This window comes from Stigmatopora argus, chromosome 18 (assembly GCF_051989625.1).
Source record: "Stigmatopora argus isolate UIUO_Sarg chromosome 18, RoL_Sarg_1.0, whole genome shotgun sequence".
NCBI lineage: Eukaryota > Metazoa > Chordata > Actinopteri > Syngnathiformes > Syngnathidae > Stigmatopora > Stigmatopora argus.
In genome coordinates this window covers 14,125,399-14,149,491 of record NC_135404.1, presented here as the reverse complement: position 1 = coordinate 14,149,491, position 24,093 = coordinate 14,125,399, and the positions used below count along the sequence as shown (strand labels likewise).

Here is a 24,093-nt window from a genome sequence, read left to right as displayed (position 1 = left end):
TAAAAATCAAATTGTGACCTGCGAATCGTAATATGAATCATAAAAGTACTTTTATGACTATTTAGTTTAGTCTTTTTTCTCCGAAAATTATATTTCATAGATGGTCTTAATGTAAAAATCCAATCGTGACCTACAAATCGTAATATAAATCATAATATAAATAACGGTATAAGTAACGGACTTGGCGTTGGTTTCGAAGTTCATCCCATTACCTCTAATGTGTAGTGCTTTATAGTTTTTGGCTCGGGGGAATGTTATTACAAAAGTGTAGTTGAACCAAACTTCACCAACAAGTTTGCGAACCTGTTTTTTTGGGGTAAAAAAAAGTTTCAAACATTCTAACCCTCATATGCTTACCTCGAGCTTGACAGGGAATGTCCACCACCTTCTCCATTTCTGCCGTGATGTGCTTCTCGGGCTCTTTGATGAACTGCGGCGGCTCTGCGAGGAGACGGAAGGACGGCATGAATGCGGGCGGCGCTGATGTAATTCGCAATCTCGCCGCCGCAATCGACACCGTTTCAAACGAGAAGTGACAGCTTTAATTGGAAGGGTGAGGAGAGAAAAAAGGACTCGGCCCAGGGGGGCGGCCAAAACAACGAAATAAGACGGCGCAAAAGCTCGGGTGAGGAGATATTAGGTATTCAGCTTGGGTTTTTTGGGCCGTAACCTTCAAACCGGCTGCGCGGGAGACCGGCGTCCGTAGGCGGCTTTCAAAGGGGAAAAAAAGTTAAGTGCGCTTCGCTCTTTGAATGTCGTGGCAACCTTGACGCCATCAAAGCGCTCTAAAGCGACTCGGGCATTTAAATGTTTTCGCCAGGGGCGGCCGGGCTAATGGCGGCTTCGCGGGCGACACCTTTTTGTCAGGGTTTTGGATGCGCTTCAGAACCGTGACGCTGATTAGCAGCAGGGGGGATGTTGGCTGGGAAAATGGCAACGGGTAGAAACGGAACGCGATGGGGGTGCTGGATTGAAGTTTGACCTCTGGCTATTCAGATTTTTGGACTACAAAATGGGATCGGTTTCCAGCAACAACAAAAAATAGTCAGACAAAGTTTGGACTGCTAACTGGCTACATTTCCTGAAATTGTTCAAAATCAGTGTCCACTAGTTTGATGGTATTCTAAATGATTCAAATTCCTGGTTGTACTACTGTATTTTCTCGCATATAAGCCGTATTTGTCGCAAAAAAATGATGACTGAATCGAGGGTAGGGCTTATATGCGCATAAATGAGACTTGACATGCACGAAACTGCAAGGTGAAAAATACGAAACGCCATAACGCAAGACAATGCGGCCATTTGTTTCAAAATAGAGAAAAGATAAACAGATAAAACGCTAAATGAAATGTATTTTGATGTCTATCAATCAAATTCAAGAAACTATCTTTCATAAAACGTGGAAAAACAATGATGTTTTTTTAGGTCGCTCCAAAAAATGATGACTGAATCAAGGGTACGGCTTATATGCGCATAAATGAGAATTGACATGCACGAAACTGCAAGGTAAAAAATACGAAACGCCATAACGCAAGACAATGTTGCATTTTGTTTCAAAATAGAGAAAAGCTAAACAGATAAAACGCTAAATAAAATGTATTTTGATGTCTATCAATCAAATTCAAGAAGCTATCTTTGATAAAACGTGGAAAAACAATGATGTTTTTTTTAGGTCGCTCCAAAAAATGATGACTGAATCAAGGGTACGGCTTATATGCGCATAAATGAGACTTGACATGCACGAAACTACAAGGTGACAAAGAAGAAACGCCATAACGCAAGACAATGCGGCCATTTGTTTCAAAATAGAGAAAAGATAAACAGATAAAACGGTAAATAAAATGTATTTTGATGTCTATCAATCAAATTCAAGAAGCTATCTTTCATAAAACGTGGACAAACAATGATGTTTTTGTTTTAGGTCGCTCCAAAAAATGATGACTGAATCAAGGGCACTGCTTTTATGCGCATAAATGAGACTTGACATGCACGAAACTGCAAGGTAAAAAATACGAAACGCCATAACGCAAGACAATGTTGCCCTTTGTTTCAAAATACAGAAAAGATAAACAGATAAAACGGTAAATAAAATGTATTTTGATGTCTATCAATCAAATTCAAGAAGCTATCTTTCATAAAACGTGGAAAAACAATGATGTATTTTTAGGTTTTAGTCACCTGACATGGGGGATTAAAAAAGGGCGTGGCTTACCGAGCACATGCAGGTACGCGCCGGCGCTGACGGACGGCACGCTGCTGCTGCGGAGCACCGCCTCGCACTCGTAGAAGCCGGTGTCGGCCACCAGGGGGCTGAGGATGGTCAGCCGGCGGTTGAAGTCGCTCAGGCCGCTGCTCACCGCCACGCCGTTTTTCCGCCAGGTGATGCTCAGCTTGATCAGGGGCCTGTGAAGGGAAATTGCATATTTGTGGATGTTTGTCTATCCTCGCGAGTTTCTCCGGTGGCTTTTTTACCTGGCGTTGGCGACGCACTCCATGGTGACCTCCGACGTTCCCGAGACGACGCTGGTGTTCCGTGGCGGGATAATGATGGTGGGAGCGATCGGGTCCGCCGGGCCTCCGACATCTGGACAAAGATACCTGGTTAACATGGCACTTTCTTCACATGCGTCATAGCCACTTTGTCGGAGTGAACTTTCGTTTCCTTCCCCGGGAGTCTTTATGAGTCAGAAATGATGGAAATACAGTAATCCCTCGAATATCACGGCTTCACTACTTTTTTTTCCCGGGGGAAATATTTATTTTAATTTTTGTAACTTCAGAAAAATGTGAAAATCCACGCTGAAACTCGCAAGCGGAAGCCACGCCCCTGTCCTCCACTTGCTATTAGGACTCGGCACTGAAGTAAAATAATATTTTTTTTAAATAGCACTGACCCTACTTTGTGGTTTTTCGTTTATTGCGGCCATGTCTGGTCTACTATAACCGCGATAATCGAGGGATTAATGTATCGTATTATACACGTATTACCACTGTAAAGATGCAATTGCATGTTTGAACTCCAATCACACGTGACACATTTAATTCTGGTATCAATTCCAACCAGTGAACGCATTTAAACCGTTAAGTGAGGGACTACTACAGTTTTGTACATTACATTATGACGCCAGGCAAAGTACAAACTAGTTTTTTTACCTATATTGTGAGTGTGTACGAACGAAAGAGGTTGACTGTCCATTTCATAGAGCGTGAATGTTGGTCCGAAAAAAGTTGAAGCATAAAACTGCTACTCTACCTTAAAATCGGACAATTTGACATTATTTTATGAAGCTATGATAATCATCTACAGTGGCAGGAGAGCTAAAAAAAAAATGGAGTTGGCACGACTGCCAATGAGAACTCTCCATAGATTCCAGACTGGGGAATAAAAAAAATAGTGTTGACTGAATAGTGCCCAGTATAATCCCGCCTGCAGACTTCTGACACGAGCTTGCTTCTGGGAACGGCAAATTGTCAGCTCTTCTCCGCTAGCCGGCGTTCCTGTCAGGAGGTTTGGAGACTTGGCAGCCGTGGTGAAATGGCCTTCCTCCGACTGCCTCACGGGGAACAAGAAGCAACCCGAGCTGTCGTACTTTTAGGGCATAATGGGCTGACTGCTGCGTTTGTGCGGGAGAGTCGACAGCGTGTGTTTGGGGGTGCGTGGCCACTCACTTTCGACGGAGAGCGTGATAGGCTGGCTGGTCTTGTTCTCGCCGTTCTTATCGTTGACCGCCTGAACGTAGTAGCGGCCGGCGTCCGGTGCCACGGTGGAAAGGATGACCAATGTGTTGTCCAACGTGATTGCTCTAAAAAAACAAAGCGGAGCAAAGAAAATAAGATGGATACATTCTTCATTAAAGAACTCAAAAATGAAAAGATATTCAACATCAATATCAAAATAGTCGTAGTTCAAAAAGGAAAACACTCAAGACAGAAACACATGACTAAGAATTGATATTTTACACTAAATTAGTAATAATTAGTGTTTCTAGCTTTATCTAGGTCTACATTGTCTTTTTCTGTGTCTGTACTTCCTAATGCTACAAACTGAATATCCCGAATACGGGATAAATATAAATCTAAATCTAAATACTACCTCCTAAACTCTTTAAAAATACCTCACCTCATTTAATATGCCTATAACTGTGATATTTAATAAATACCCTTTTTGATAATTGTACTTGTGTACTTGTATTTTTGTAAAGGCGAGAAAACGTAGTATGGAGTGATCCTATTACCTTGCATTTTTTTTATTATTGCGGCCTTGCCTGGTCTACATTATCTGTGATATTTGAGGGATTACTGTATGCATAAAAAAATATTTGTTAAAATAAGAAATGTAGACATTCATAATTACCTCTAAATAATAAAAATCCTTTTCGCATAATAGACACGTCTAAAAAAATGCTATTTCCGAATGAATCTTGTTAACCGACAAGCCAATTTCGGCTGTCCAAAGACACTAGATTTAAAAACAAAAAAACAATAATGTGTGTGTTTAGAACTAAATAAATTTTGATGTTTTGATTCAGCGGCGGAGACTACATTAAACATTTGAACGCCATAATTGCGCTCTTCAAGCAACATTAGTCATATCGATCCGGAGCGCGTAAACAATGCGTCGACGCACGGCACATATCGACGCCGTCTTCCTAGCATCAGTGTTATGAAACATAATCTTGTAGCAGAAGGATTTAATTGGCCATCTGTGGGACCGCCGGATTTCCTGGAAAATGGCCACTTTTGGCTGGAAAACAAGCAGTGGAACGGTGGCTGATGAGGTCAACGTGGACTCGGTACACGGTCGATTGGTCGCCGGTCTTTTGGTCGCCGATCTTTTGGTCGCCGGTCTTTTGGTCGCCAGTCTTTTGGTCGCCAGTCTTTTGGTCGCCCAGAAGGTAAGTGATAATTACCATTTAAATGGTTGCTCAAATTCCCTAAATACAAACTGTGAATGACTATTTAGTCATACTTAATGCCCTATTAATTATTAGGCTAAAGAAAAGCTCCAAATTTCCCGGACTTTTGTTGTTTTTTTGTTGGAGAACTTGTTAAGACCCTGACTGACGTAGCTTCTTAAAGGGACAACGCATGTACACACAAAATCTTATACATTCACACATCGGCTCTGTGAAACTGCTCATGGCCATTGTTGGATTTTATTGATGCGTAGACCGTGTTGTTTTACCTTGTTTTGTCACCGGTCTTTTGGTCGTCGGTCTTTTGGTCGCCGGTCTTTTGGTCGCCGGTCTTTTGGTCGCCCGTTTTTGCGGTCGGGGCCACCAAAAGACCGGCGACCAATCGACCGCACATGGTGGACTCAGTTCGGAATCCATCGGGTCATTAATCAAGCAGTTTTTAACACCGCCTAAAAAAACATAAGCCTTTTTAACTGTAGTCATAATTTTACTTTCCTATTTGACTTCTTGAAACATTCTCTAAAACTTTGTAGGGAGTCAGTGCAGAACAAATCCTCCCTAAAACTGTGAAAAAGCTGAGTAGTGGAAAATTGCAAATGCGGGAATACTAAATTCTTCCGGGCAGGTTTTTTCAGATGACACTGGAACTCAACAGAGATTGTCAAACTCTTCTGGTCTGGAAATTCCCAAATAACGTCAAAAGAACAAAGTTTGACGAATCTGCAAAATATCGAAACTTCGAGTCTTGGGATCTTCTTCGCACCATCAACTTTTCGGATTTAGTTCGGACCAGACGATGCAGGAGAAAGTGAAAATATTCTACTTATAAACAATCCCTGGTTACCAGTTTGGAAGCAGTGTCCCCCATCCAGAGACAATCCTAACGCTGGAGCGCCACTGCGGCGACTGCTTATGATCTATTGTTAATATTTAATGCAGTCTCTCTGGCGCGGCAGCTGCGACATCCCGCGCAAATCTATAAATTATGGATTTCTTCAACGATGTGAGAAGAAAGGAAGTGTGGAGGGCGAGTCCCAGGTGACTCTTGAGGACCTTTGGAAGAAAGATAGGTAGACTCAATTGGGGACTTGACTTCTCTACCTGGCCGTTGAGGGTCTTGTGGCGGGATGGGTTCCACAAGTGACCACTTAATAGTCCCAGCCAGGGACATCTTTGATGCACCATTAGTAGAGTTCTTCAAAAGTATGGATAACCAAACGTTTTGGTTTCTGAGAGGCATTGGGTCAGATCTGGTTCCTGAGAATGGATCGGTGTAGATGCTTGGAGAGGAAGTTGGCTTTCAGGTGTGTATTTTCTCACATATTGATTGCCTCCAAGTATAAGCCGTACCCTTAAAATTGCATTAAAATCTTGTTTAAGTTTCCCCCTGATTCACAATTTTCATCTCAATATTATATTATATGAATCGAAAGGATTGTCTACTGGATTGCACATTCTGAAAGGCACGTAGACAAATTCAGAAAGGAAGTCATGTGAGCAGTACAACAAGGAAGTGTGTGAATAGCGGTGTGGTTTTCACCAAGTCTTTGGGTGCAATAATAGCATGAGATGCACATGACGCAGGTATCAAGGCTGATATTTTAATGATCAAATATATATATATATATATATATATATATATATATATATATATATACATATACATACATACAGATATTTCAGCAACACATTTATTTATTTATTAATATATTTATTTATGTATTTATTAATCTATTTATATGCCAGATACGTTTTTTCCCTTGAATTTCATTCATAGACATCAAAATACATTTAGTTTAGCATTTTATCTCTTCATCCTTTCTCTTATTTTGAAATAAATGACCGTAACGGCCGCATTGTCTTGCGTTATGGCGTTTCGTCATGTCAAGTCCAATTTGTGCACATATAAGCCATACCCTCGATTCAGTCATTATTTTTTTGAGCGACAAATACGGCGTATATGCGAGAAAATATGGCACTTGTTTCTTGTCACATTGCAGTTTCCAGCATGTCAAGTCTAAATTTGTGCGCATATAAGCCGTACCCTCGATTCAATCCTCACTCTTTGAGTTACAAATACAGCTGGTATATTTGAAAGGCTCCTTTCAAGTATCTGCAAATGGTAATGATGGGGTGACTCAGTTCAACGAAACCTTGGGGATGATGTTCCATGAGAAAAAGACTCTTCACCCAAACGCAGTACCAGGATTCTAACAACAGCGTTCCGCATTTCCGATAATTCTATACCCTCATAAGCAAATGGCACCGCCTAGAATTTCTGGGGACGTTGAACTTGAATTACCCTGGGAGTGTTAGTCTGGCAGTGGTGCAGAATGCGAGTCTCTGGCTTGAAATGAAATTACTCGGAAAATTTCGTGAAGCCGATTAAATGTGACGGTGCTGATGCTTTGTTTCTCGCTTCTGGCGTGACCAGGTATTTGCGCCAAAAACGGGGGAAATCGAAGCTGAGTGGTCCAAATTGCTTGGCGGGCATTCGTCTGCCAAGGTGAGGCTCCCCGCGGAATGCCGCTCCTTCAGCATGAATGATGGCGCCAACAGGAAACGGAATGCGAGGCAAAGTTGCTGAATATCAAAGACGAGGTATAAATACAAATACATTGTTTTGGGGGGCTTATTTTCGTTCTTTTCCAGGTCAGATCGGGAGAATCTCAGACTCCTTGGCAGCAGGGGGCAGCAGAGGTTTTCTCTGTCTCCCAGTGGAAGCGAATGATTCCATCGATCAGTCTAATTATGACATGTTGATCAAAAAGACGCTTATTTTCGTTCTTTTCCAGGTCAGATCGGGAAAATCTCAGACTCCTTGACAGCAGGGGGCAGCAGAGGTTTTCTCTCTCTCCAAATGGAAGCGAGTGATTCCATCGATCAGTCTAATTATGACATGCTGATCAAAAAGATGCTAAATGAAGCTATTTAGCGAGACTATGATGTGACATGTTTGCTTCCAGATATAATATAAAACTCTCGAATAAGTGCTTCTTTCCATTTCAATGCAATTCATTAAAAATAATATGAACAACTCCAACATTTTACCGCTTCTTTCCAGTCGGGATTCTTTTCAATTATGAAACAATTCATTCAAACAACATGAGACACTCCATGAAATGATGAATCTCAATCTGGCTGTGACAAGATTCACCATGAATATGATCTGTTAAAATAACTCCCAATAGGTTGCCAATTTCGGTTTGATTAAAAAGAAAACTCTAAAAAAAACACATGCATCCGTTATAATGCAATAGGAGTATGAATAATGCAATATTTCACAACTATGTAGGACACAATACAAGCCACTAAAAAAAATGAATACCAATCAAGCCAATTACGATGCAATATCATTTACATTTTAATGACGACAATGTGTTTCACTCCTATTTAAATATGATATTACAGTTGCGATATGATTCACGGTAAACCACAGGTGTCAAAGTGACGGCCCGGGGGCCAAATCTGGCCCGCCGCATCATTTTGTGTGGCCTGGGAAACTAAATCATCAGTGGCGACTTTCTGTTTTAGGATCAAATTAAAATGATAGCTATACATGTATATTAAATTTCCTGATTTCCCCCTTTTAAATCAATAATTGAATTTTTTAATCCATTTTTAAAAAAAAAAAAAAATTGTAAAATCTAAAAATATATAAAAATATTTTCTGTTTTCCACTTTAATATGGAACATAAAAAAAATTAAAACATTTTTCCTTACTAAGAAAAAAGCTCAAATAAACACTTTCTATAAAAACGGAATATGCAGGGATTTTAATCCAGCTCTTTTAATCCATTTATTTAAAAAAATCTAAATATTATATCTAAAATGATCCGGCCCACATGAAATCAAGTTGACGTTAACGCAGGCCGCGAACCAATCCGAGTCTGACAACCTTGCGCTAAACCAAATTCGGCCTCAATCATGTATACTTCTAAAATAATAATCAACCGTTCTAATAAGCGAACTCATCCTGGCGAAAAATCCTTCCTCCCGAAAAGCCTGCAATTTGTTCCAGCTGCTACCATTGGACACTTCCCACATCCTAGCCTATCGATCAAGATTGAAATGCCACGCCAATTAGTGAGTCACGGCAGGTAAGCAAACACTTTATTCGCTCTAACGTCCCCTTGACTCCGACGACAATAAAATATGATTGAATCCATTTACAACGCGCACCCTCTAATTGTAAAACACTTACAGCAATTACAACGCAAGTCCATCCAATTTGGACGTGACGCACCTCCATTTTACTTGGCTAAGATTTATTCTCCTCCTCATGACGCCAACGAACAGCTTTTACATCAACCGGTGATTCACTCAAAAGGTGACATGTAGAAATTCATTCCCGTGACAAAGCCTCGAAATATGATTCACCGTCAATCATCTAAAAAGACAATGCACACCCGGGCTTGCACCACTTTAACTTGCTGCCGTCTGGCAGGCGCTACAGGGCCATAACAGCCAAGACAAACAGACTCAAGGACAGTTTCTTCCCAAGAGCTGTCACCATACTGGATTTCTGGACCTTGGGGAACCTAATCAAGACTTAATGCTAACCACTGTAGCCACTTTGTACGTATTATTCATGTGACTACCGTATTGTCGCTCAAAAGATGATGACTGGATCGAGGGTACGGCTTATATGCGCACAAATTAGACTTGGCATGCTGGAAACTGCAATGTGACAAGAAACAAATGCCATATTTTCTCGCATATACGCCGTATTTGTCGCTCAAAAAATGATGACTGAATCGAGGGTACGGCTTATATGCGCACAAATTAGACTTGACATGAACGAAACGCCGTATGCGGCCGATATGGTAATTTATTTCAAAATAGAGAAAAGATAAACAGATAAAACGCTAAACAAAATGATATTGACATCTATGAATGAAATAAATAAAATTAAAAAATGCCATTGCTCGCTCAGGGCGCCACCTAGGGATGACAAACTACAGACTCACTTCCTGGTTGTACTGCTCACGTGACTTCCTTTTTGAATTTGTCTACATGCAGCCAATAGGAATGTGAAATCCAGCAATCGATTTATACAGTATCTCAGAAATACCATTTTTTATTAAGAATTTCCTTTCAAAGTAACACATTTTTACTCCCTATTAAAACCATGAATATGGAGGTGACAATTTTGAATCAGGGGGCGGCTTATATGCGAGAAATTGTAAAATTCAACGACTTTAAGGCAATTTTATTAAAGCTAATATGCGAGAATCAATCGCAAGAATTCAAGTGCATTGAACTGAATAAAGCGTCGCACTTTGAGTGGAATAAATGGGATGGCGATCAGGGGGAATCATATAATAGGAGCAAATTGTCGGAAATCGTTATTGGAGTGAATGACACGCCGTCGAGTGGATTCAAATATATTTCACTGTAATGTGAGAAATCATACCGTAATTAGAGTCAATGGGATTAAGACGTAATTGGACCAAATTGCAGATAGCGCAAATGTAAACAAAACGGGCTACGCAGACAAGGTAGGAAAAAGTGAGGAAAAAAATGGCTGATTGAACGACAAGCGCCCAGAGGCATGTTGTGACATTTCGCAGCTGCTAAGATGAGACGGCACCCCAACGCGGCTTTACTTTCACGTCGAGATTTATATAATTGCGTGTTCTTTTTTCGTGGCTTTGGGCAGGCTTCGAGGTGTGAATAAGAGCAGCCGAGCGGACCCCTGGGAAGTTTGAAAATTAAAGTTATGACACGTCAGGCCCCAAAGAGCAACCAGGAAAATTGCCTTATTTTCTTTTGTTTTTCTTTTTTTATTCCTGCTATTTTATCTTCTTATGTAGTGGATTTTTTTCGATCGATTCCATTGGGTATTTTGTTACTACATTTCCTCTCAATGATACACTGTTTTGGTAAATATTGATTGATGGTATTCGTATTGCTTGAAAATTGTTAGCGCTATTACTATTAATCATGAAAAACATGGTTATTTGAGTACGAATAGTATTATATGGAACAAAATAGTAGTTTTTGATCATGCCATTGGGTATTTGTTACTACATTTCCAATGAATTATATACTGTTTTCGTAAAGGAATATATAAATATTGATTGACAGTATTTGTATTGCTTGAAAATTGTTAGCACTATTTCTATTCATCATTAAATTGTTATTTTAGTATGAATAGTATTATACCGAACAAAATAGTAGTTTTTGATCGATGCCATTGGGTATTTGTTACTAAATTTCCTATCAATGATACACTGTTTAGGTAAATATTGATTGATGGTATTCGTATTGCTTGAAAATTGTTAGCGCTATTACTATTAATCATGAAAAACATGGTTATTTGAGTACGAATAGTATTATATGGAACAAAATAGTAGTTTTTGATCGATGCCATTGGGTATTTGTTACTACATTTCCCATGAATTATACACCGTTTTCGTAAAGGAGTATATAAATATTGATTGACGGTATTTGTATTGCTTGAAAATTGTTAGTGCTATTACTATTAATCATGAAAAACATGGTTATTTGAGTACGAATAGTATTATATGGAACAAAAAAGTAGTTTTTGATCGATGCCATTGGGTATTTGTTACTACATTTCCAATGAATTATACACTGTTTTCGTAAAGGAGTATATAAATATTGATTGACGGTATTTGTATTGCTTGAAAAATGTTAGCGCTATTACTATTAATCATGAAAAACATGGTTATTTGAGTATGAATAGTATTATATGGAACAAAATAGTAGTTTTTGATCGATGCCATTGGGTATTTGTTACTACATTTCCAATGAATTATACACTGTTTTCATAAAGGAGTACATAAATATTGATTGACGGTATTTGTATTGCTTGAAAATTGTTAGTGCTATTACTATTAATCATGAAAAACATCAGTATTTGAGTACCAATAGTATTATATGGAACATAAGTTAGATTTTTTTTGATCAATTCCATTGGGTATTTGTTACTACATTTCCTATCAATGATACACTGTTTTGGTAAATTTTGATTGACGTTATTCATATTGCTTGAAAATTGTTAGCGCTATTTTTATTAATCATGACCAACATCATTATTTGAGTATACGGAATATGACAGATTCAAATTTCCTGGTGACGTACAATGTTTTATGATTTCTGATGATATGCACGTTGAAAAGCAACGCAAAGCGCCACTTAGTTGCTAAAAGCAACGGCATACTTTTGAAGAGCGACATCATCAAAGAGGTTGCGTTCGAGGATTTTTAAAGGTTCGGAGCCCAGCGTGGCCTCATTGTTATTCCTGCCTGGCCAATCATTACTCATCATGCGGATGAGGATGAGGATGGCGAAGAGCCGATAAGGAAGATTCACTTCAACCCGGGGCAAGGTCACCTCCCACTGCCGACAAATGCAGATGTGATGAGAAGATTGTGTGTTGTGGGGAGGGTGCGGGGTGTTTGGAGGGGAACCAGAAATGCTGTACGTATATAGATATTTCTCTTTGACCAGCAATATTGATGGATTAAAATTTAATATACTGACGAGAGGGTTGCCGAGGTGCTTAATTCCGTTACAATACAATACTAATAATGCAAACGTGGATAAAAATGTGCTGATGAAACCCAATTGCAATTGTGCTTTAACACTAAGCACAAAAAATGGAGGGAACGGTAACCGAGGGGTTTCCAGCTGAAGTACATTGTGATCTCTACTGCCTCCTTTGCTAGGTGCTAACTTAAATCTAGCTATTTTTGGGAGTGAACTCTTCAGATGTTGTTCCTGGAATCTATTGGGGTTACTCGCCTTCCCAGTTTGGGGGTTCCTACCCACTACCACAGGGGCCTCGCTAGATTGACCTTCCAAGTCCGTTCCATCTGACTTTCCAGGACTTTTGAGCTTCTCTATATTTTTTTTACATCGATCAATGTCACTTTCTTCTGCTCTTTGTCCACCAACATGATTTCCGCGGAGTCGGTTAGTCTGGAACGGTTTGTCACTCTGGAAGTTGAGGTCTCGCAGAACCTCAGTTTCTGGTTCTCGGACATCATCCCCATCGTTGTGTTATCTGGTCAGACTCTAGGTCGCATTAAGGGTCTTGCCTAAGGAGCCTCTAGGGATGGCGATGTTCCTCCTGACCGGGATTCTAACCACGCCAAGTGTCATTACCACTGTACTGTCTAGTATATCGCGATTAGCTGGAATCAACAAGGACAATTGATTGCTTTTAATCATGACCTTCTGCTAGCGTTATCCCGGAATGTACCAAGGCGGAATAAACGGGTAAATATCTCCATCTGAGAACGGCTTGGGATCGTAGCAGCTGCTACCGATGGCATCTCGCCTACGAAATGCCGACTTTGAAATTGGGCAAAGCAATGAAGACAGACAATGAGCGGGCAGAGGGAAAACACAAAAACACAACACAAGAGCTGAGATGAAAGTAGCTGGCTTGGCTTCTCTTGTAAAATCCTCGAGGAGGAACAAAGGGGGCAATTCCATTTTTCCTGGAGCCAAAGAGGCTTTTTAGCTTTGGCGGCGGATGCCCGACGCAGGCACGAAATGGGCACAAATAAAGTTAGAAAGCAGGACGCGAGAGGGCAAACGTTCACAGGAGCAGGAGTTCAGCTCAAAGAAATGGACTGGCCAGGTTAAATAAAGGTTTAATAAGCGTGGAAGATTGGCGACCTTTTCCCATCATATTACTGAATCACAGGGAAGGGTGGAAAAGGTATGTGAACCTCGGGAACTCGGCAATAACTTCAATCAAACTAAATGGTTAGGATGATATTTCTCCATACTTTCACTGTTTTGTAACGTAGCGGTCGTGCTGGATTAGAATTGAATTTGATCAAAATCGGTCGGAGGAAATTGTCGTGACCCCTTTTTAAATTTTCATAAAAATTGGAAGATTCTTAACGGCGTCTATAACGCATGTTATGCTCACATAGCTGTGAATCTCGGCCAATTGCTCCCCTTAATGATTGCAATTCCCTTATTAAGCGATTAAAAAAAAAAATACAATTGCAACGCGGTACATATTTACTCATGTAGGGCGCACTTAAAAGTTTAAATTTTTTTGCAAAGTGGACGGGGTGCCCAATCAGTCGGTGCACTAAATTGAAGATTTTGCTGAATTACGCTGACAGCTTGACTGTGTGGGTAGTGGGTACTTGCTTGCTGACGCGCTATATTTATATAGTGAAAAGGTGGACGTATACATGTGCATATCATGCTTTTAGCATGACAACATTAGCACTCGACGATGATGTTTTCCTCTGCTAGCAGTGACCGAGACGATCCGGATTAGAGCCGAAATGGGTAAAACCAGATCGCTTTTACAAAAAAGTACTTCAAAAAATCCGGTACTCGAACGTTTGGTCGCCGGACGTTTGGTCGCCCGGATGTTTGGTCTCCGGACGTTTGGTCGCCGGACGTTTGACAACATGACAGAGTTTACTGTTGAAACCAGCTCTCAAAATTATATACATGAGAGTTTAATATCTAAATATCTACTGTTGAAACCAGCTCTCAAAATTATATTCATGAGAGAGAGTTTAATATCTAAATATCTACTGTTGAAACCAGCTCTCAAAATTATATTCACCCCGGCGACCAAACGTCCGGGCGACCAAACGTCCGGTCACGAAAAAATCCCATCCAAAAGTTGTAATACGGCATACACAATTTGAAATGATCAAAAAAAACTATAACGTGAAAAAACGTATGTTAAAACAGGTATGTGCACATATCAGGAAATGATTTGTTGCTTGTTTAACACCTTCAACCATGACTTGAATCTTAACTACAGTACAGTACAGAAGAATATAAAACCCAGACACCTTCCACCAGCTTATTATTTTCATAACTCACTTTGAAACCCAAACTCTGGCTTGCGATCATTATTTCCGACCCTTGCCAGAAGTTACTTTGATGTGCTTGTTAAACTCGTATATTGTGGCTTCCAAACTTATTTCAATTTCCTAACCTTGCCTCCAAACTCTAATCTTAGCTATAAAGTACAATTATTAACACCAACCTGGTTTACCACCCGAATCCAGATAAGGATTAAAAAAACACCAGAAAATATAGTCGGAAGTTTTTGAATGAGCAAAACAAAGACAATTGACTCACATGCGACTGCTGGGCGGGATTTTGCGTCCGTCCCGGTACCACGTGACTTGCGGTTGCGGGAAGCTGCGGATGCGAGGCGCCGCGATGACGGCGCCCTCTCCCTGCGAGATGGCCTGCTCGCGTTCACCCTCCTCGAAGCTGCCCATGACTGCAAGAAGACGCGGGAAGCACAAGAAAGGTCAGTCGGCGTCGGACACGGAACGCCCGGGTCGTCTTTGATCGACGGCGAAGGCGTGCTGTTGCCACGGTTACGGCTCCTTGGCGACGCGGGATTGACGATCGCCCTGGTGGCGGATCGTCATCTGTCTTGATCGCATATCAAATGAGGGCATTCGTCAATGTCGGGGCGCTTGTTATTCCGCGCCATGTCTTAAAGCTCTAATTTGGAATCCGCAGTCCGACGTAAAAAAAAATGAATGTGAAACATGATTTTTAAACCCTACTTGGAAAGATTCATTTTGAAATGCGATGCCTTGATTTCAATTCATACTTCAAACCTTAAATCTGAGTTGACGTCATTTAAAAATCTTACTTGAAACCCCCTTTAAAACCGTATTTAAAACTCGTCTATATCCGCACCATCCATTAATAAAAAAATAAAAACATTTCACCCTAATTGGCAAAATGACAAATTCTCGCCGTGGAGAAGGCGAGCTGACGGCAAATCCACGTTCCGATTCGCTAACGAGAAAGCAGCTAAATTCAACAGCTGTTCGCGGACGGTTACACGCTATAACACAAAGATAAAAAAAACAGCAATAACAATACCAGTCAAGTAATATTCATAATAACAATAATGTGTGGAACAGATGTCCAAGCAGGTAAATCCTTTATCGAAGCATCTGCCCGCTTGCTCCGTAATTCCAATCCAACAAAGTGTGCGCTTAGCGCTCTTGCCACGGATAAAAACAAACACAAAATCCCGATATGATACTTACAAGCCACCTGTACTTCAGTGCGCCGCTGCAAAAGTGCGCCCACGCGATTCCGAACGATGCATCGGTAGAAACCGGCATGGGAACGGTCCAGAGATGGGATGAGGTACCTGCCGCAAAAACAGAAACAAGCATAAAGTTTGGCTTCAGTTTGCAGTTTGCGAGCACAAATGATAACGTGCAATCAAACATTTGGTGTTTTTTTCATTCAAAAATGAAAGAAAGCGAGTGCGCAAAGAAATCAAAATGTCCCTAAAAAGACATTTTCACGTGCTATTAAACAGCAAATCCTACAGTTTGTAATTAGAACATTCATTTTCTGTAGGGGTGCTGGAGCAGGCCGGAGAAAACCCGTGCGAACCCGAGTTAGAACATATGTACTCCACGCAGGAAGGTCGCAACCCATCAGGGATTGAACCCTCGATCATAGCACTGTGAAGCAGATGCGCTAACCACTCAAGCATATAATTAGAACACTTCTGCAAAAAAATAAATAAAGCATGGTTGGTTATCACGTTGGCATTAGCCACACAAAAAAAATGTTAAGACCAACCGTTTGTATACATGTACATCTGTGTGTGTGTATATATATATATATATATATATATATATATATATATATATATATATATATATATATAGATGTAGATGTAGTAGATGTATATATGTATGTATATATGTAGATGTATATATGTATGTGTATGTGTGTATGTGTATATGTATATATATTTCAGCAACACACATATTTATTTATTTATATATTTCTTTATTTATTACCTATCTATTTATGTCTAAAATGTCTTTTCCTAAGTCTGTATTCTCACCCTCTTGATACTGTGACAATGAAATCTCCCGAATACGGGATGAGTAAAGTTATCCAAACCAATCCAATCCAAAACGACATTTTGTACACGGGCACGATCCCGCACAACCCAAACAAGGCCTTTGAGTGCTCTCTCGTGTTCGAACAAAAACGTGTAAAACTCCAACACGGCTAGGAAACGTGTGTGGATGTCTGCACGCACACGAAAACGCACACAAATACACACACACCGGTACAGACTTCACACCATATAATGGATGAGCAAGGGCACAGAGGACAGCAGAGCTTAGCTGCTGTTTACTCCAATGATAATGATTCTCTAGAGGGTACCACAGCGAGGACCCCGCAAACCCGTCCTCCTTAAAGACACACACAAACACACACACGGCAAACGTCCACATTAGAATGTCATTTATGCAAATACACAAAAGGCAGCGCCGCGGTTGACCTTGACTACGAGGGTCGTGCCACATCCTCTCGCAACACAGTCACGCCGCCCGTAATCAATCAACGACGTCTTTAGCTCGCTTACAAGTCTAATACACCCGAACGCAGTCCCCGCCGCCAGGAGGGGGCGGGGCTCTCCGCCGCCGCCGCCGTACACGGGCGACAGAGTTTCTTTCATTTAAGCCATTAATTGCAGGGAGGCGAGCGTCAAAACACTGTAAATTGTTAATGGGGTGCGGCTCTGGTTGGATAAAAGCGGGTTGGTATGGAGGTCACGAAAACAGTCAGCAGCCGTATGGGTTTTAATTGGGAGGCAGCGTAGCGCAACCGGTTTTGTCGAGGAGGGAAAAGTTGCAGTGGGAAAAAGTTGCCGTCGTGGCGTGCGCTCGCAATTTCGCCTGCGTGGTGGCAAGGAGTCTTGATGATGAATATGTTAGCGGAAGATTTATTGCAATTAAAAGTTACCTGAAAGGCAGGAAAGTTTGCAGATAGGGGAAAAAATGTACAGTCTTCCCTCGATTATCGTGAATTTAATTATCGCGAATTTACCTCACTAAATTTATTTTATTCAAAGTTCATAAAAATGTGAAAATTGTACATTCCTAAAGGAAGGAAGTGTGCCCGTAGCAGTTTAGTTTGCCATCCCTAGGTATTTTTTTTTACGTTTTATGCAATATGCAGTTTATCTTTTTCTTGAATTTCATTTATAGACGTCAAAATCATTTTTGTTTAGCGTTTAATCTGTTTATCTTTACTCTATTTTGAAATAAATGACCATATCGGCCGCATTGTCTTGCGTTATGGCGTTTCGTCATGTCAAGTCTAATTTGTGCGCATATAAGCCGTACCCTCGATTCGGTCATCATGTTTTGAGCGACAAATACGGTGTATATGCGAAAAAATACGGCGTTTGTTTCCTGGTCACAACCTACAAGCTCCGCCCCTTTCTTACGATTGGCCAAGTGGTTTTCAAGACACAACTCCACGAGGGAGGAATGAATCGTACAGGACTGTCTTGCGCTCAGTCTCGAGAATTCGTACGAAAAATGACTTTCAAAACCTACCTTTATTTCAGGATAAATTTGAACTAAAAAAATGCCTGACATTCCAATTGATTGGAGACGATAGATGACAAGGCACATCATCAAGCTTGAGTTTAACCTCGTCAAGGCCGGGCTCCAATTCCTCCCTCCGGGGGTGGCTCGCTTTCCGCATAATGAATACAATTAACCTTTGGCGAGCGGCGGCAGGTGGACGGATCGGCGGGTGGGAAGGTGAGAGGCGGGACGCCAAGATGAGGGGGAGGCTCGGTGACGGGGTCCGGTCAGCGGGAGACGGTGGCGCGGGACGGAGATTGATCGATGTTTCGGCCCTCGGAACGCACCCCCGCTAATTAGTCCTCGCTCTGGAACAGTGATGAGGAACAGGACTCGAAAAGAGGACAATGGCGACAAAGATGTTCTGTCGACAATTACATTTGAGCGGATAGCATGTCGGCCTCACGGTTCTGGGGTTAAGGGTTCGATCCCAAGTGGGTCCTGTTTATGTGGACTTTGCATGGGCTTACGTGGGTGTTCTCCGGGTACTCTGGTTTCCTACCATATCCCAAAAACATGCATTCTAGGCTAGCTAGTTGAATAAAAAGACAATATTCTGCTTTTATACACAGCTAATGTTTAAGTGATATTTTAGACGGACAATTTAGGCTAAAATTAAGCTTCTTGTTCGGGCCATAAGGACTTACATTTTTGTTTTTTTGTGCGGACCAATAAAAACTGAGCACATAGTTTGGACCGCCCCATCAATGTGCATACACTGTAGATGGAGCTAACAATATTGAGCTACTTGTTGATACAAATCAAAACATAACGATGATACAATCCTAGTAATTCTGTTCTAAACGTAGATAGCGGCTAACATTTTTCACGATTGTTTGCAGTTTTGAATTATGGATAACCTTAATTGTTATGCAATGATTTGTTTGCATTTGTATCTCCTGTCTGTATTTAATCTGGTTTTATTTACAGTTACTACAAATGTCTGGTATTAGCATCCTATATTCATTAATTACTTGAATTTAAAAAAGCCTAGAGTGGCTAACTTGGTGATGATTGCCTTTAAATTGCAATCAAATGAATCCTAAACCTAGCGTTCACAGTTCTAGCAAACGACTGCCGTGATAACACGATAAACCCATGAGAGTTTGCCTTGGCGGAATTTTATGAATCCAAAACACGGCGGCACCTCGTGATGACAAATTGCTCCTTTCACGCCGCAATTTAAAGCCGCCACTTCTTCGCTTTGCTCTGCGGGGCCTCGACTTTTGACGTGCGCTGCCTAACGTTTGAATATTGAAGCAAAGCAATTTCTGCGTTCGACTTATCTTATTTGCCAAAGTCGTGTATTTTCATCAGGTCCGTTGCATCGATTTTGTTGTCGGCTCGTTAAATGAGACGAGCGGTGGCGGCCTCGCTACGAGAAGGGCGAGAAGTGGCTAGCAACATCCAATTAGCAACGGGAAAAAACTTGCCCTCCGCAAACATGAAGGCGCTTGAATCGCTCCGCGGCGGATCGAGGGTGACGTGGGGGGTTCTCGGCAAGACGTAGGGGTCTCACGCCAGCCAGTATTTCTTTGGCCGGGCGACCTTAACGCTATTTCTTGTACGCGCTAAACTTTCGCTAACAAGGCAATCGTCGACACTTTCTAAACTCGGATACTATAGACATTTTTCATCATTTTTTTTAAAGCTAACTCAAAGAAAACCCATGAATCTGGAGAGGAAAAGTATCACGGAGAGGAATAATACCCTTCCTAAAATAAGCTTAGGCTAAAACACGTAGGATTGAATTAAAAAATTCAATTTGTTTTCTCTAAATTGGGTTCCTCGTCAGCAAAAGACCTCGTTTTTTGTCCGTCGTCGGGCGTTACGCTCCGAGCTTTCGCCTTCCTCCAGCCATTTAATTGCTTCCATATATTATATTTCGTTCGCTTTGATTTGCCCAGGGGGGCCGTGAAATTACAACATCTGCAAAATATTCTCATCGGCCGTCAGGTGGCTTCTAGTGTTGAGTCGAAGACATTTTTTTTTGGGAGGGTAAATCTTCGGCGACGAATGAATCACCGCAACGAGTTTGATTTACTTTCCGCAGATCAATCAAACGGCAGCCGCCGCGCTATTACGATGGCGGTCAAAGTGCCAGTTGCATTGTCACGCTCGTTTCCACTTGGAAAATACTAATTTACACGTTGAGGGAAGTAGACGGCGGTGTTGGGAATGGATGGCGAGGTTGTCTTTTTGATCAAAAAAGTCAAGTTTGAAGCGCTATCACATTGTCAATGTCACGCAATTTCATCTCGCCACGACTCGGGTTAAATTCAGCGACTATTCTAACACAGACATGGGCAAACTACGGCCCGCGGGCCATATACGGCCTATTAGGCCTTTTAATCCGGCCCGCCGACGTTGTCCAAATCATTATATATATATTTTTTATGCGGTCAAAATACAGGAAATCAGTGGATGACCTGCATGAGCAATTCTGCCGTCGGTTTTGTGATTTTGGAAAAATTGACAGCTGGTGTCATGTCCTGTCTCACAAGACCCGGAAAGGGTTCCACAGGAGTTGCAGTTGGAACTGATTGATCTCCAATGTGACAAGTTCAACTCCCTGAAAGTCTCTGAGTTTTAGGCTTCATTAAAAGTTTGCCCACCTATTGGCCTACAAAAAAACCTGCTAGCATCGCTTGGTCAGATCATGCTTCGTTCTTCGCCTGCCATTGGCGCGGAACATCCAATCCGTGAAAAAGTAGAACAAACGTTTATTCACAAAATAAAAAAAATAAACATGCAAAAAAAAACCTCTGCTAACGAGCTCTAAGCCGTCCATGACGTCTTAAAACCGACATGACAGACTCTTTCAGGCCACAATATTTTTGTGTTGCTTCGAGATGAAACCGCTAAGCAAAAAAACAACAACACCCAAAAAAACAACACTTGCTGTGCCGTGGAATCTTCTATTAAAATAAAATGAGGCGCCTCGTGTTGACAAACAGTTGCTCGGAGGGAACCATACGACAAAATGCTAATATTTGCCACCGCTATTAACCGTTTCTCCGTCTAGAGACGACACGGTATGACCGTTTCGCAGAAGACCGTGTCGTGAGAGTGTTGTGCACTCCGACCACTTCTTTTCACACTCGTGTGTCACTCTGCTTTTATCAGCCTCTGGAGATCTGCAAGACATCATCAACTCGCCAGGGTTGGCATCCCCTTTTCCTTCAAAAAATTGTGTAGGATGTGTTTGCGGCACAAAAAAACGCACACAAACAAACACACCTAGCGCATCTCTATATACACAAACACATCGGGCTTAGCGAGATAAAGCCGTGTTGGCTGCACGATAACAATCTTCCAGTTACCGTTAAAGACACTTTATCTACCAACCCCAAACAACCCACACACACACGGACGTGGACACACACGGTTAGCGTGCGGCGTGAGAAATGATGTTGTCAGGACACCAAGGCGAAGAAGAAAATGACGGATGACAACGCCGGCGCAACAACGATAGCTCATTTCAAAGTATGACGTTAATAAAAAAAATCATTAACGGATTAATAATAGGGTTGAAATATGTTAAAAATATGCAAAAAAATGGATTCCAAACAAGCTAAACAAAAGGATCTTGTTTGTAATTGTAGCAAGAAGCATTTTTAAGGGTACGGAAGTCGTGAAACGTTACCATCGTGTGCAAGTGACCCTAAAATATGGAAACTTTCCATTCTAATTACATCTAGAAACCATAAATCAGAGTAATTAACTTTGAATCCAACAATACAAAAGCTGTTGGGAGAATCCTTCACTCTTTCTCCCTCAAGTGGAAAGATTTATACCGAGCATAATGGGCTGTACAGTTCACTCATCCGTCAATTAAAAACAGGTTTTCCACGTCTAAGGTTATTGCTTTTGCAAAATGACAAGCCTTCGCATCAACGTCGACTGCTGGAACTTCTATAATACGGTAATTACTATCCACGTTTGACTTATTATGCTAACATCGGATCGCTTGGAGAGGACTATTTAAACAATACTAATCAAATAATAATAACACAAACCGCCCAGGAGCCTCTTGAATTCATAATGAAGTATTTGTGTACACACAAAACGGCAATCAAGGCGACGGCAGATGACAAACGTGCCGGGTTGGCGAGAAGTGGATCCATTGTTCGACAAACTCCGCCGCAAAAGGGCAAACAACCACGCGGCGATTTTGCGAACGAGCCGAGGAAGTTGAGTCGGGAAGTCAATTTACGGGAAGGTAAGCGGGAACGTAAACGTTAAGGGATGTCGGGGATTTGGAGAAAAGTTGACGTTGGACTGATCGGTAAGAATGGATGGGGAATCTGTTTTGAGTGGTCACCTGTACTCCAGGGAGAAGCGGGTCAGCTCGGTGTTGTTGTGGATCCACTTGAACTCCAGAGGCCAGCTGCCCTCGGCCATGCAGGTTAGTACCAGCCGGTTGCGTTCCAAGTGAAGTTGACTGCGCACTGGTTCCGTCTTGAAGTACGGAGGTACGTCGTCTGCGGAACACGGAGAAGAATTAAATCGTTATGTTTGTCTACGATATCCGCCAGAAATTTTGTTGGGTCGTGATGAAGTAGGTTAGGTTAGAACTTCATTTCATCCCGTATTCGGGAAATTTCTTGGTTACAGTAGCAAGACTGACACAAGACACAAAAGACAGTGTAGACCTAGGTAAAAAAAAAACCTAAATAACAAAATGCAATTAAAAAAAGACAGAAAAGAAGCAAAAACACAAAACGAGCAAGAGTGGACGGAGCTATCGCTACCGGCTGCCACTTGAGCGGCGCCATCTTGGTTGCAGTAGCAAAAACGGATACAGACACAAGTAATGATTGGACTCTGACGTGTGTCAATCTCGAGACGTGGTGGCCAGAGCTAGCATTTTAAGAGGACTGAAGTATTTACTGTAATTATTTGCACGGCTTTATTCCAAAATATTCTTACACAAATAATAACAACCAAATGTGAATATTTGGTTTGGGTACATATTGTGACAAAGTTGAGTCGTTTCAACAACAAACTCACAAATGAGCTTCTAAACTCAAATCCGAAATATTATTAGGGAACAAACATAAGAATAAAATTATGCTATATTACTATAATTTTCAAAAATTGGTTACTCTTTACAAATATCAAAACACTGTGGTTATTAACTAATAAACATGAGCTGAATTAAGTGCAAAAGATTAGAGGAAAATATAACGGTCTATTTTTTTGTGTGTGTTGCATCTGCTATCACACGCACCATGACATCTAGTTGCCGTGTTGCAAACTATGTTAACCGTTTGGATCGGAAAATCTCGAATCGTTTTGTGTTTGGATAGCGAAACAACTCGGACTGTTACTGTAGTCCTTTCAGTTTGTAGTACGACAATTATCTTAACATCAACTTAACAGGTTCAAGATAACAAATCCCACGCCAAAGTCGTCTTTCGGGCCACTTGGTCGTCGCCAGGAGGGTCGGCACAAAACCGGATAAGAATCAACGCAAGCTCCATTTTCCAACCCCCCATTTTTACATTTCAATCAAGGAGGCGCCTGCCGTGTCAAGCTACCCAGAGATGCTAATATCTCAACGCTGATGAACGACACGGACGCCGCGGAGAGCTCACTTGATAATCATTGTAAATATAGAAGCCATTAATTGGATGGCTGCATGATATAATTATCAAATTGACTGATAATCAGGCGACGAAATTAAACTGTCAGGATGATCTATTGGGCTTATATTTTGCTCGCACACTTTGGGGTGACGAGCTCGGAGGAGGAAGACGGCGAGTCGAGAA

At 41.4% G+C, this 24,093-nt stretch overlaps 1 protein-coding gene across 4 annotated transcripts in view; it reads right to left on the bottom strand.

Annotated features, from left to right (window-relative positions):
* sdk2b (sidekick cell adhesion molecule 2b) overlaps positions 1 to 22,868 on the bottom strand; it is a 54,261-nt gene extending 31,393 nt beyond the window's left edge. The window contains exons 1-7 of one of the 4 annotated variants that reach the window (XM_077625923.1): positions 22,644 to 22,868; positions 15,956 to 16,062; positions 15,018 to 15,165; positions 3,670 to 3,803; positions 2,473 to 2,584; positions 2,213 to 2,403; positions 358 to 441 (exon numbers count right to left, since the gene is read on the bottom strand). In XM_077625923.1, coding sequence (XP_077482049.1) covers positions 358 to 441; positions 2,213 to 2,403; positions 2,473 to 2,584; positions 3,670 to 3,803; positions 15,018 to 15,165; positions 15,956 to 16,062; positions 22,644 to 22,723 — 856 coding nt within the window. In that variant the 5' untranslated portion in view covers positions 22,724 to 22,868. The remainder of the gene's footprint in view (positions 1 to 357; positions 442 to 2,212; positions 2,404 to 2,472; positions 2,585 to 3,669; positions 3,804 to 15,017; positions 15,166 to 15,955; positions 16,063 to 22,643) is intronic. The other 3 variants (XM_077625921.1, XM_077625924.1, XM_077625922.1) reach the window with 3 other exon arrangements.
* Between the last annotated feature and the right edge of the window lie 1,225 nt (positions 22,869 to 24,093).